Genomic DNA, 13,308 nt, shown 5'->3' with positions numbered 1-13,308 from the left:
AGGTCACCTAGCACGTGCCATCGCTGAATAGTGTGAGTCATTCTTTCCAGCTGCTGTTTCTGCCGTGCAAACTACGGAAATGCTGCTTTAAAAATGGCATGATCATGGTCATGGAGTTGGGGGCAAAATTTTGGCAGCCCTCGCACTGCACTGACAGCCTCAGAAGCACACTTACCAAGTCATGGACATAAGGATGACGGGGAGCAGAAGCCACCAGTAATAGTCGCCTTTGTCCGAGAACACGGCCATCAGCAGCCCCACCAGGACCCCATTGTAGCCGTGAAGTCCGGCTGCGATGGCAGATCTGGGGAGGTCGGGGGGGGGAGGCTGGTGAGGGGAGGGCTCCCCATGGCCTAATGGAGGGGGCGCTTCCTCCCTGGTTTTCCTTCTGACTCAGATTTCTCTCAGCTGAGACCTGACTACACACCTTCCAGCCTAGCCCCGCTGGGCACGGGGAGGAGAGACAGTGACCCCTCACATTCTCTGAGACTAGTTGTTAAACATAAGCAGGGAATGGTTGTTTTGAGTCATGAATGACCTTATTTCTAGGGGTTTCTGAGCAGGGAGCCAAGCAGTGAGGGGATGGGTGGTTGGCAAGTGGTCCCCTCAGGGAGGACCTCTGGCCTGGCACCCAGACCCTGGGTTTCCCGGGGCTCACCTGTCCTGACTCAGGATGAGGGCTGCCAGGGTGGACATCACGGTGCCCAGGCAGCCCGCGATGGCCCACCAGGGGTTCTGGATGAAGAGGCCGAGGACGATGAGGACGCCGCTGAGGGGGTTGTTCACGAACATCACCTGGGACATGCCCCGGAGGACCCAGTCGAGGAACTGGAACACTGGGGATTTGTCTGAAATGGACCCGAGCCGGGCGTCAGTTAAGGCTCAGGTGTGTGGGCTCCCAGAGGCCCCAGCGGGCTGGTGGGGGGCCAGGGAAGCCGGGCATCCAACTTGGGTTCAGCCCCCTGCTGTCATCTGCCACAGAGGAGGGTAACCAAGAACCCGGGAGGACCCATCGCGAGCTGGTTGTGGTCTTCAGGTTGTCTGCGACGCAGTGGGGACCCAGCGCTGCCTGTGCCCCCGTGCAGGTGGTGTGAATTTTCAAGAAGACAGATGCAGAAAGAAAACTCTCTGGGCACAGTGGGCGTCAAACCCATGGCCTGAGCTCGGAGGTTGCTAACAGGAGTCTATTGGAAGAGCAGATGCAGCGCTCTGTGAGCCATCTCTAGGGTGGGCATTTATCTAGAATGCTGGCTCTAGAATCCCAGACCTAAAATGCAACACTCTGAGGGGCTATTTGAGAGAGCACAACTGGCATGCTCAGAAACAGAGCTCGGACACCTACATGTATCATCATTTACATCCCAAGAGACTTATGTCTGTCATGAGAGCAAAACTCCTATCTTATCCGCAAGACCACAGAACCAGGACTCGGTCAAGTCTGCAGGGAGCCGTGCAGGGTGTTTCCTGGGGGACGACTGGAGGGGACCTTTTTAGGAGTAGGGGCAGGGGCTGCTCTCACCCTTTACCTTTAAGTCCCTCTCCGCACTCCTTCATCTCTCCCGTTATGTACCCGAGGGCTTTGCGGATCCTCTTCCCACTGGCGGCCAGGGAACTCCGAATCCAGGAAGTCTTGGAGACGCCTGTTTCCACCTTTATCTCCGAGCTCTCCTCCATGGTGTCCATATCCTGTCCAGGGGCAAGAGATGGGCAAGGAGGTCCCACACTCTGAGCTGCTCACATTAAAGAATGACTTTGTGTTGACTCAGGGCAAGTCAGGATTTTCATTTGGGATTTAGTGACATTGCTATTTAACCATCTCTGTTTCTGTAGACTAAAATATCTTTTGTTTGCCATGTCACCTCATTTAATATGGGCGACAACCTTGTACAGGTGACCGTCTGTATCACCCATGGATTCCACCAACTGCGGGGTTAACAATATTAGGAAAAGAAATTTCCAGCAAGTTCCAAAAACCGAAAGTTGAATTTGCCACACACTGGCAAATTTTTACATAGCATTTACATTGTATTTGCAACTATTTACACAGAATTTACATTGTATTAGGTACTGTAAGTGATCTAGAGATGACAATGTATACCAGAGGATGCGCATAGTTTATATGCAAATACTGCACCATTTTATGTAACGGACTTGAGCATCCGAAGATTTTGGTACCCATGGGGGTCCTGGAACCAATCCCCCAAGACTGTAGTATAACAAGACAATATCTTTATCTTCATCCTGTGGATTTGGTCTCAGGCATGGTTGGCGAGGTCAAGACCAAGGTCAAATGACAGAATTTAGACTTAACCACAGACTTAAAGATTCTTTAAAAAAATATTACTTCTACTATACCACACTTTCTTTTTTTTATACCACACTCTTTCCAGGAGAAAATATACCCCCTAACCCAGCATGTCTAGTCTTTAAAATTTAACTGTCCATAACATTAAACACACAAAGATTCTGTTTTGAAAATTGGGAAAATGGGCACCAGCTTGTTTCCTAAATACTTGAATGCTGGATTCAGAAGAAGATGGATACGAAACAATTCAAGCAAAATAAATATGAAACTTTTTAAAGTAAACTGAAAAACAGACATCTCTATCCCACATAATTATGCTTCTGGAAATACCAGCTCAAGAATTAAGTTTGTCTAAATCAGAGGATGTTTTTCCGGGACCTCAGCTCGCTCCTCTGCCGAGGGCGGCTCTGTGATGTGGGGCACTGCCTGTGATTCGAGCCACTCCTCACTCACCAGCAACTCAACTGTGGGCTTCCGGTATTGAGATAGAGAAGAGTCTTTGGTGTGTCTCTCCTGATGTTCGCCTTTCCCAAACACTGGAGTTGGAAGGAAAGAACATCATTTGTTAGGACCTCTGCCCTGACACCTTAGCAGCAAACTTCCCACGGGGCTGGAGTTGGAATTCAGTACTTCCCACCCCACCTGAGGATGCCCCAGCCCTCGCGCCTGCAGCAGGAAGGCTCCCACCTCTGCTCCCGCACACACCCATTTGGGCTCACTCTTTGGGGAAAAAAAAAATGCACATCCTCATGTAAACAGGATATTTTATAGGAATTTAGGGAGTTCAGAGATTTGACTGACTTTTAGTTAAGAGGCTCTGATTTTATTCAATCCCTGTGTTTTTTAGATAAGGAAACACTGAGCTGCCGTGAGCCCTGCACCCAGGGTTCTTTCTCCCACATGACACGGACAGTTGGTAGGTGTTATAGCTCATAAAGTATGAAACTGCCTGAAACGTGCAAGGTCCGTGTATGAATTCCACTACGACTCTTCCCGGCTGGATGACAGCTGCTTCGGTCTTTTTAAGATGTATGTTTCGGCATTTTAGATATTTAAGACAAGTGATATCCATGTTACCTGAAAAAAATTTTAGTATGTCCTTGTAATATAAGGGGATTCTTATTAAGTAGTGGCTCTGAACATATTTTTCACTATTACGAGAATTTATTTTTAAAGATGACCAATTTCAGCAGGGTTTTATGCATCATGAAAGCAAGCCCTTGGAAGTGTCGGTGTTGATGCTCTGGTTCCCTCTTGTGGTCAAGTGTGAGAATGGCAGGCTGGGCTCTGAACACCCACTGTCTTCAGACAATTGGCCTTTCAGTCTGTTTTCATGAGATTTCAGCGCCCCTAAACACCAGAAGAGATGCATCGAAGGCGCTGTGCTCCCACTGTGGAAGGAGCAGGGACTGCAAATGACAGTCTGGTTGGTAGGTGACACTATGCAGGGGAAACAAATTAAGGAAGCTTTGAAATGAAGAGCAGGAAGCAAGGAGGATTCCCCTGGACTCTGAGGCCAGTGTGTGTGATACCCCGACAGACCCGCTGCTTCTGCCTCAGGTGCCTCCTCCTAAAGCGGCCCTTGACATATCTCAGTGCCCTCTCCACGTGGCTCTCCCCGCCACCCTGTGACGTAGGTGCTGCCAACGTCCCCATTTTAGAGGTGAGCAGATCGAGGACCCCGAGCCAGGGGGAGGAAGCGCACACCTTTGCTCCTCCTCCGAATGGAAGACCACTCGATGTGGAACACGTTCCTGGGCTTGGGGAGCACGGCCTCTGAGCCCTCATCGGCCTTTGGGCTCGTCGTGGGTGGCTGCCCCCCAGCGCCGCCTAGCCAGGGGCAAAACGAGACAGGTCAGGGTCCCACCCTGGTCCACCCCACCCCGAGAGGCAAGCAGGGAGAGGGGGAAACCGCGCGCAGAGCGGAAGGGGCAGTGCGGTCTGAGCGGCAGTAGCGAGGGCCTCAGTCTGCGGAGAACGCCCCTCCTCCCCAGCCCTCCTCCCACCCCTCCTCCCATCCCTCCCGAGAAACCTCAGCTTCCTTTCCGCACAGAAGCCACACCACACACAACCATCAGAGTTCAGAGGCCGACGGGCCAGTCTGTCTTATTTCCCCAGCAACGCACTGCTCTAAAGCCCCCTTCACCCGCCTCGGATTGGAACGGACCGGACCGGACCGGACCGGATGGCGGAATCGAGCCCACCGCCCGTCCGGTTCTTCAGCGGTGCCCTGGCTTCTGTCTGCGGCAGGGAGTGTGTGTGTGTGTGTCTGGGGGGCAGGGTTGGGGGGGGGTTCCTCAAGGCTACCTGCGCATTAGAATCACCTGGGTGCTTAGAAGAATGCCTGACCCTTACCCTAGGCCAATTTTTAACATGAGAATTTCAAAAGCCTATGGTGTTTAAAAGACGGCCCCGACGTGCAGTTTGGGCTGAGAGCCTCTCATGTGGGTTGTTGCTACTCAAAGTCTGGTCCCCGGACCAGCAGCATCAGCCTCATCTTAGACCCTGTTAGAAATGCAGAATCTCAGGTTCCACCCAGACTGGTGGAATCAGACTCTGTAATTCAACAGAGGTCCCCAGGTGATTTCTGTGCATGTTGGTTTGAAAAGTACCAGTCTGTGGGGAGGTAAGAGGCCCAAAGCTGTGATCTGCTACAAGAAACCCTCTGCTGTACCTTGTCTTTAATTTCTGCCCATGCAGAGAGTAGAGCAGCTTACTACTGGGGCAGGGTTCTCGAAGCAGGGTCTGAGTATCGACAGATCTCATCAGATCACCTGATGTCTTGTTAGGACAACCCCCCCCCCCCAATGCCCTACGGCCACCCCATGCTGACTAATCAGAGTATTGGCTGTTCCCTGAGGTAGGTAGTTTCGACGCTTTCTGCTTAGGGCTCCCACGTAATCTTAGAGTTAGACGATCGAGTGGCTACCGGAAAGAGTGGAGAACTTTCACACTGCTGTTACTTTTGCACACTTTGTAAGTTAACTCACTCGGGCAGTGTTATCTCCAAAAGACGGAAAATTGAGGCTCAGGTGATTTCTGAAATACCCTACAAACGGGAGCTGTGTGACTCTCGGCCCTCAGTCCTTCTCTCTGCATCTTTGCTGTTCAGAGTCTGGTTTCTGGACTAGCTTCACCGACGTCAAAGGGAGCTTGTTAGAAATGCAGTCTCTCAGGTCTCATCCCAGACCGACCAAATTGGAATAAGTTTTTTTTTTTTTAATTAAGATCCCCGGCTGACTTGAGTGCACATTAAAGTCTGAAAGAACTGGCCTAGATCACACTGCTCATGTAGAAAGGACTTTAGCAAAGCTGAGAATATAGCAGGACCAACAACCAGGCAGGATGTGGGATGTGTCCGAGCAGAAAATGGTTTCTGCTTGTACTCTCAGGTTGAAAGATAGAATATGGGACCATGTCCCTTCTCTCAAGACTTGAGAGGGGAAAGAAGTTTCTGTTTCAGCATCCTGACCATGGGTTGGCATGGAACCATAATTCCAGAGGCTGGAGAAACTCCCTTGACCCTGAATTTCAGAGACACGTGGAATGCCAGCTTGCCCTCAGACACCTGCAGGTAGGTTCTGTGCAGGAGGATGAGGACCGAGGGACTATCATTGCATCATCTGACAAAGCAAGGCATGGTCCCCAAGCGCCATTCTGCAGTGCGCATCTGCCAGAGGAAGGGCACCTCATTGCTTCTTGGTCCTCAAGTACCAAGTGTCAGCCACCCCAGCCACCCTCTGCACAGAGCAATAGTTTGACCTTAGTTAGCATCATAGACTCAGAATGGCATGGATCTTCAAGATCAGTGTGCCTCGCGTGTCCAGAGAAACCAGCACCCCCTCTTCCCCACCCCACCCCAAGTCACGTAGGTTATTAGTCACCGCACACTCAGGGGTTGCACCTGGGTCTCCTGACTCCCAGTTTGCTGCTCCCCAGATGGCTGCAGGGGGACTGGCTCCCTGTTCCTGCTCTGGCCCCTCACCCTCAGCACTTAGATTCTGCTGCCTGCTCAGAGCCCAGGAAAGGGGGGGGGCAGATTACTGTGTTTTCCTAGAGTTGATGTCCAAGCCACAAAAACAAAAGCGAAAAATATCTTCCTTTCCCTTGAAAACATTTTTTGTACGATTATTTGGGGTGAGTTGGAGACGTGGCCCCAAATGTGGTCTGGCATAATGTTGCTTCTGGGTCTCCCGTGGGTAGTACCGGAGTATAGGGGGCTGCAGACCACCCAGGGAGGGCAGCAGCCCCTCTAGATGTGCCAGCCAAGAGTTGAGACTGACAGGTGGGAAGAGAGGCCATGAGAAAGATTGGAGAGAAAGTGACACATTTCCTGAGGCTAAGGTGACAGCAACTTACTATGACTATGGGGACAGATTTTAGGACTTTCTTAGTGGATAAAGGCAATTTCAAGAATAGCATGAACACATCTATCAAATGTTCTAGAAATAAATGTTCCATTGGTGCGGTGGGGAAAAAGGAAACACGGGTAACACTGGCTGGGAACCAGCATCGCTCATTCCTGCCCGGCATTTTGCAAGTCATGTAATTTCACTGACAGTTTCCACTGCAAGCCGGCTGCTCAGAAGGAAATATACAGACCCCATAGGGCTGACCTTGCAAACCCGACCCTATAGGGTGAGACAGATATTTCAAAATGAACCTGCTATTTCTTTCTCATATTGTTACGAAGATGAGAATAATGTTTGCAAAATGCTGGGGAGAACAATTTTGCAGTGATCACATCAGGTACCTCGTTAGGGAGGCCACATCCCTGGGACAGCTGGTGCTCCGGGCAGAGTGGGTCCTCATGTCAGGGCAGGCATGGCATTGTGCCCCTAACGCACCCACTCCTGCCTTGTGTTCTTGTCTGTCACCTTCACAGGATGGTGGGATCCTTGACCGCCCGGGTTGTAGCAATTTGCCTTGGCAGCCCCAGCACCTAGCGTGAGCCTAGTGCATTGCAGGCACTCAGAAGTCTTCGCTGAATATGCTAATGAGGGATTATTACACTGCACGTTTTAACTTCTGTGTGATATCACGAGCAAGCATTGGATGCTTCAGGGTATGAACTGTTTTTAAAAATATTATATCTCATGGTAGATGTTAAATATTGAAATAAAAGGGAGAGCCATACAAATGTTCACAATGGTAATAGCTGAGCTGTGTAGGGTTTTGGAAGTTGCAGGACAAGAACTGATTATTTACAGTATATATGCCAGTGTGTATCATATATATGTATATGTGTGTATATCCAGTATATATCCAAGGATGTACACTTGGATAGAAGAAAGGATGTTTATAGATGGTGATGAAATAATTAGCCATTTATGACCAACCACTCAGAAACCCAGAAATCCCTCAAGAGGAACTGGAAGAACCCAGTTAATGAGAGAAGGAAACAGAATTGAAGACAGAGATCTTGCTTGGTGTGATTTCTTTCAGTTACCAAGAGATTACACCGGGTGGTCACAAAGCCCAAAGCTGCTTGGAGCCAGGGGCAGTTGGGGGATGGGTGTTCTATAGCCCAAGGATAAGTTTTTTTTTTTTTAACAATAACTCACTTTTGGGGGTTCTTTCCAACTTTTTTTTCCTCCCTAACATCATGGCCCACATGAAAAGCAGTCCTGCGTGGCCCAGGGCAGCAAACAGGTGATGCTGTTTAGGGCTTGGGCTGGGGACTTGGGCCGCACCGGGCCCCACCTATCTGCTTTGAGGGTCAAGGGATGTGCTGTCTCGGCTCAGCCACCTGTGGGCTGTGGCACGTGGGCGGGAAGCCCTGTCCTGGATAACCTGCAGGGAAACCTCAGTGGCTGAGTGACTCCTCGGCATGCCCACCTGGCGGACGCCCTGCGGCTCTCCCCTCTGACAAGTCTTTTAAGTGCCCCAGTGCATGTAGCTTCCCACCAGGGCCGTTCAGGACCATTTCTGGGGCACGGTCCCTGCCCTGGAGGATTGCCACTAACCCCGTGTTTTAACAGGCTGGAGTCCAGCAATGCGTTCCTCCCACTGACTCAGAGAAGGAAAGAGCAGGTGTGAGCCATTAACGGTTTGTTCAGAAACTCTTTCTTTCTGGAGAGTAGTGTCCTGTGGTACCCACGCCTCTGCTGACTGCTGATGCGCAGAAGATGCCAACCGTTCAAATATCAGGGGTAGGAAAGATTTTACAGGAGAGCCCACCTGTCAAATACAACTTTCAAGCTTATTCCAATTTCTTTGAGGGGGAAAAGAACAAACCAAACCCCTACACAGCATCTTTCAGAAGAAAAAAAAAGATCTGGTTTATCTTACTGAAAATCAACCTGTACTCAAACAAGTCTGTACCTGCACACTTTCTCCAAGCTGTCTTTCTCAGGTTTTGAACAGACTACTGTCTCCCGGAGGTGAACCAATCCTGTCCATCTCTCACTAGCAACGTCCAACATATAGATGGTCTGGAACCTACCATTTATCATCGCTCCCCAGATTCTTGGGTTTCTTATTCCTCCACCTACTGTCATGGACACACCCCCAATCACAAGGCAATTTCCTAGCTACTATGCCGGCATGACTTTTGCAAAGTGAAACTCGTTTATAATTTGACTTTTTTCTGCAACCAGTTTTACAGGATCACACTTGGGTCACAGTTTGGACATATGTTTTCCCATGTGGAAGCTGAGCTTTGCACTCTGATCTGTAATTTTAAAGGCTACTCTGTGTGTGTGTGTGTGTGTGTGTGTGTGTGTATGTGTATGAGATACCTGTGGGTGGTAAATGGGGTTGTATCTTTTTTTGTGAAGTTGTGTTTAGTTGACATTTTCAAAGATCATTCTGTAAACTACCAGAGGCATTGAATGTTAGAACTGGGAAAGGCATTTGAGGTTATCCAGTCCAGTGCTCTCATCCAGGGCCCCTGTGGGGTACCCCTTCCGCACAGATGGGAAACAAAGGCTTAGAGTAATGGAGGAACTTACTGGAGACCTCACGGCTATTGGCCTGCACAGTACATTGTCTCTTCTGTCTCTTGGCTTCTGGTTTAAGATTTATTTCCCCAAACCTTGCTTCCTCCTAGGGATTTATTTTTGTCTATTAATTCAACTCTGCTTTTGAATGGAATGGTCCAATTAGGTTCTCTAGAGCCCATTTCTCTTTAAACTGTGGCGCCTTCCCCTTTGGGGGATTCAAGATAAACCCCGAAGTCTTCCTGAGCCTTCCTGATATATCTCGACTGGAAGGTGGGTTGTGAGAGAAATGGATAAGGATGGAGACCAGGTCCATGGGAACACTTGGCGATAAATTATTTGGAAGGCTCAACTTCTTAATTAGCCAGTGTGTTAGTTTTTAAGAAGGTGGGATATGCGTCATTGTAATTCCAAGGTAAGGGAGACTTCGCCCTCATAGGAAATGCTTTACATTCTTTCACATCTTCCCCACGCAGCTCATTCGTTGGCTGATAGACTGGCCTAGTTTTGCCTTGTTCTGTTTTTGGTGTCTTTGGCTCATTCCATGAAGACGTTAATAAGCATAAATGAGTTGGTGCCTCATTCAATATCATGATGTCTTATGATAACCTCATGAATGAGGTTAAAGAGGGCGCAGAGGTCAGAGCACCCCGTCTGTAGCTGTGGGAACGCCTGACTGATACTCCTCCAGAATGAGCTTCAGTCTCCTTCCCCTGTTCATACCAGCCCACACGTCAGAATTGCATGTCTACACTGTCCGCCCCCCCGACCTTGGTCTCTCCCCTTTCAGCCCATTCTGTGCTTCAGCCACCTCATCCCATCACTCTCTCGCTCAGCAATCGATGTGGCTCCCAACCGCCAAGAGCATAATGATGCTCCAGCTCCCCAGCCAGGCTTCCCAGATGTTCTGCAACATGGCTGATTTCATCGTCCAGCCCATCCCTTCCCTCCCAACACGCACCCTGGCTGGTCCTCTGCTCCTCTTCTTGCCCAATTTCTATCCACTCTTCAAAGTCTGGTTTGTGTTCTACTTCCTCCGTGAAGCCCTCCTGGGCTATTTGGCCATATGGATCATTCCATTCTTTGCAGAAGGCACTCTAGACCCCATCTTTTGGAGTTCGGGCCATGGAAGAGTTTTAGACTAATAGTCATAATGCACATGCAAAGTACTCAGTAAATGCTTTCCAATCCACTGAATGATCAGTCATGGATAACCAAGTGACCTTTGGGTCTTGGCATCAGTAGAAAGAACCTGAAGCCCAGAGAGAAGGAGGTCACACAGCTAGTTTGCTGTAGGGCTGGGTTTTGACCTCCTGGTTTTGATTCTTTACTCCCGAAATGTAGGTGTTTTACAAACAATTGGAGCCTTTGCAAATTATATCAATGGACTTGTGACTTTTTTATTCAAGAAATTACAAATTACTCCATATCCTAAAAGGAGTAGTAACGACAAAAAAAGAGCCCACTTGTGCACCACTGCATTTGTAACATCCAATGAAAGGCCAGGGGAGCTCTGGGTCTTTGCACACCAGCTTCTTCTCTTGTGGCAACGTTTCCGTCCTCCCTTTCCCCACGTCCTCCTCCCCGCCGCCCCTCCTTCACATCATCCATGGCAAACACAGCTAATTGATCACAGCGCTCCTTCCCAGTGCATTTCAGCACAGCCCCAGAATCCTCCCTAACACAGAGCTCCAGACGACCAACGCCAGTCAGCCAGAGCTGGCACCTGAGACTAAACTGGCCTTTCCCCTCCAACATTAAAAGAGGATGTGGGTGCTACAGGAGTTTGAGGGGAGGGGTACACAAAAGCCAGGCTGCCGATAGCAGCAGAGGGCTGGCCATGGACATTTCCAAGCCTCACAGGACAGCCTAACTTCAGGCGCATCATACCCTTTGGTGCCAGCTTTGGAGGAAGTCACATACCTTACAGGACTGCCCACCCTCTGATGAGATAACTTCAGTATCTCGGCATGTGGTCCCTTAGGGCATGGCTATCTGTCTTCCAGAAACATCCACTCTCTGTAGCCACACAGAACATGCCTAAAGTAATCCAAATGGCTGTGTAAGAGGGCCACCGAGGAGCCAGGCTGCTAAGCTGGGAGGTCAGGATGGTCTAATTCTATTGGCATGTCTGTGGAAGGGGTTCAGGACCTGGGAGAGAGGCCGAGGTGCCTGGGCCAGGCACCTCCACCCTGGAAGCAGCAGGTAAGGGCTCCTGGGAAGAAGGTTTTCAAATCTACCTCATTAGCACCCCACAGTTCAGCTCAACACGGGGCTGCCCTGGGAACCACAGTGATGTCAGAACTGTGGGTTACAGAGTAGTAGAAAGGACGGTGAATAATTTTGCTCACCCAGTGGGCAGTAAGTAGTCAGGGGGTTTGAGGGCTGATGGGTTAACCTAGATCCATCACCAGGTGAGCAGGAAGGGCTCAGGGTTGTGAGTTAGGACACCTGGGCTTTTGTCCAGGCTCAGTTATCACCTGGATGGGTCCCTGGACAAGCTGGGATTTCCTCATCTAAAAAGTAAGGGGTTTGAGCTATAACTGTTTAAGAGCTCTTCCAGCCTGAAGCTTCTGGGATCTGAACTCTCTCTAGAGTTCTTAATAAGGTCTTCTACCCTAGGACTGCCTTTTGGCAACTCACCAGAAAAAAGGAACAAAAAAAAGACCGGCCTTTCTCTTTTCTCTTCCTTGAAGAAGCCAGCTGGTCCTGTGGCCAGGGGAACCTACCTGATTCATTTCTCTCCCCCAGGACCTCTTACCTGAGCTCCTTCAGGTTTCCTGCACAGGGCTGGAGGACTCTAGACCACCGGGATTTGGGGAAGAAGCTTCTTTCCAATTGGGTGGCGTCTCTGCTCCTCAGCTCAGGCGCTGGACTTCTCCCTAAACCCGAACCCCTTCACTTCCCGTAGCCCTCCAGCTCACCCTCTTGCTGGCTTTCTGTAAACTTCCCCTGCATCTCCTAACCCTCTGCCTGGTGCCCGGCTTCCAGTTGGGGAAGGGTACCATGGAGGAAGAGGGTGAGGCGGATGAATGCGAGTCCTGCAGATCACTCACTCTCTGGCCTTCCTAGACTCCCTGGGGAAGACTCGCTTTGGCTACATGGTTTCCCCGGCCTGGTTTGATCAGGCAGGTGTCCTTTAATGGGGCAGAGCCTGGACTGCCTGGCAGCGGCTTCCCTGTCCTTTCTCAGGCATCGCCTCCCAGTTCCTCTTCTCCTTAGAACTCTTGCTCCAGTATTTGCCTTTAAAGCCCTTAACTGAGTGTTGTCTCAGAGGTCCAATTGGCCCTGTAACCTCAATAAACTCCTTTAAGTCCCCACACAGGCAGGCACAGGCTGCGGACAGTATTGCCATCAGCCTCTCGGTGGATGTGTCTGCACAGCCCAACCCTAGGTGCTGTCTTTCTGGTTTGGTAGAAATTTTCAGATCTTTCCTCTTTCTGCCTTTGGCTGCCTGGGGCCTGGGGGCCCTCTCAGAGCAAGAAAGACATAACCTAACCCCAGGTCCAGAAAGGACTCCGAGCTCTATATATTAGAGAATCTGCCCTCCCAAGTCCCGTGAGGCCAGGTGGTCCAGTGGGCTGGAGTCTGGGAAGAGGTGTAATCCAAACATGCTTTGTTTGGCTCTGTGAGTGTGATGGGTCAAGTATCAACCCTGTACCCCGACCCCCTGCCCTTCTGTACCCCCTGCTCAGTGACAGGGTGTGAGATGGCTACAGGTTCAGAAACAGAACCTCACCCTGAGGAAATTAGCTACACTTGAGCAGACAAACTCCCCACTGACGTCAAAGGCCCCCTTCCCACCGTTCCAGGTGTTTCAGAATTGCCAAAGAGGGGTCCTGATCACGGAGGGCCTTCTGAAGAAGGAAAGCAAACAGAGTGGGGGAGGGGAAGGACCTGGCAGGCCCCACATTCCAGAGAGGGGCGGGGGACTGACTAGAGGGCAGCTCCCCGCACCCAGGGTGGGCACTGCCTTTGGTGTTGCAATGTCAGGGCCCATGGCTGTCTGCTGACACTCCCCTTGTCCCCCAGCTGTCTGGTCCTCTTGGCTCAGCTCTGGAT

The 13,308-nt window shown here is 50.3% G+C and overlaps 1 protein-coding gene across 9 annotated transcripts in view; it reads right to left on the bottom strand.

Moving 5' to 3' along the window:
- The window catches only part of SLC14A2 (solute carrier family 14 member 2), a 429,946-nt gene that overhangs the window by 9,396 nt on the left and 407,242 nt on the right, over nt 1–13,308 (bottom strand). For 4 of the 9 annotated variants that reach the window (XM_032470688.1, XM_032470687.1, XM_032470686.1 and 1 more), the window contains 5 exons: nt 4,013–4,135; nt 2,759–2,841; nt 1,527–1,686; nt 659–848; nt 176–304 (listed from right to left, as the gene is read on the bottom strand). In XM_032470688.1, coding sequence (XP_032326579.1) covers nt 176–304; nt 659–848; nt 1,527–1,686; nt 2,759–2,841; nt 4,013–4,135 — 685 coding nt within the window. Of the gene's footprint in view, nt 1–175; nt 305–658; nt 849–1,526; nt 1,687–2,758; nt 2,842–4,012; nt 4,136–12,007; nt 12,822–13,308 lie in introns of those variants that run through there. The other 5 variants (XM_032470690.1, XM_032470694.1, XM_032470693.1 and 2 more) reach the window with 5 other exon arrangements.

Source organism: Camelus ferus, chromosome 30 (genome assembly GCF_009834535.1).
Source record: "Camelus ferus isolate YT-003-E chromosome 30, BCGSAC_Cfer_1.0, whole genome shotgun sequence".
NCBI lineage: Eukaryota > Metazoa > Chordata > Mammalia > Artiodactyla > Camelidae > Camelus > Camelus ferus.
This window is presented reverse-complemented; position numbering and strand designations above follow the sequence as displayed.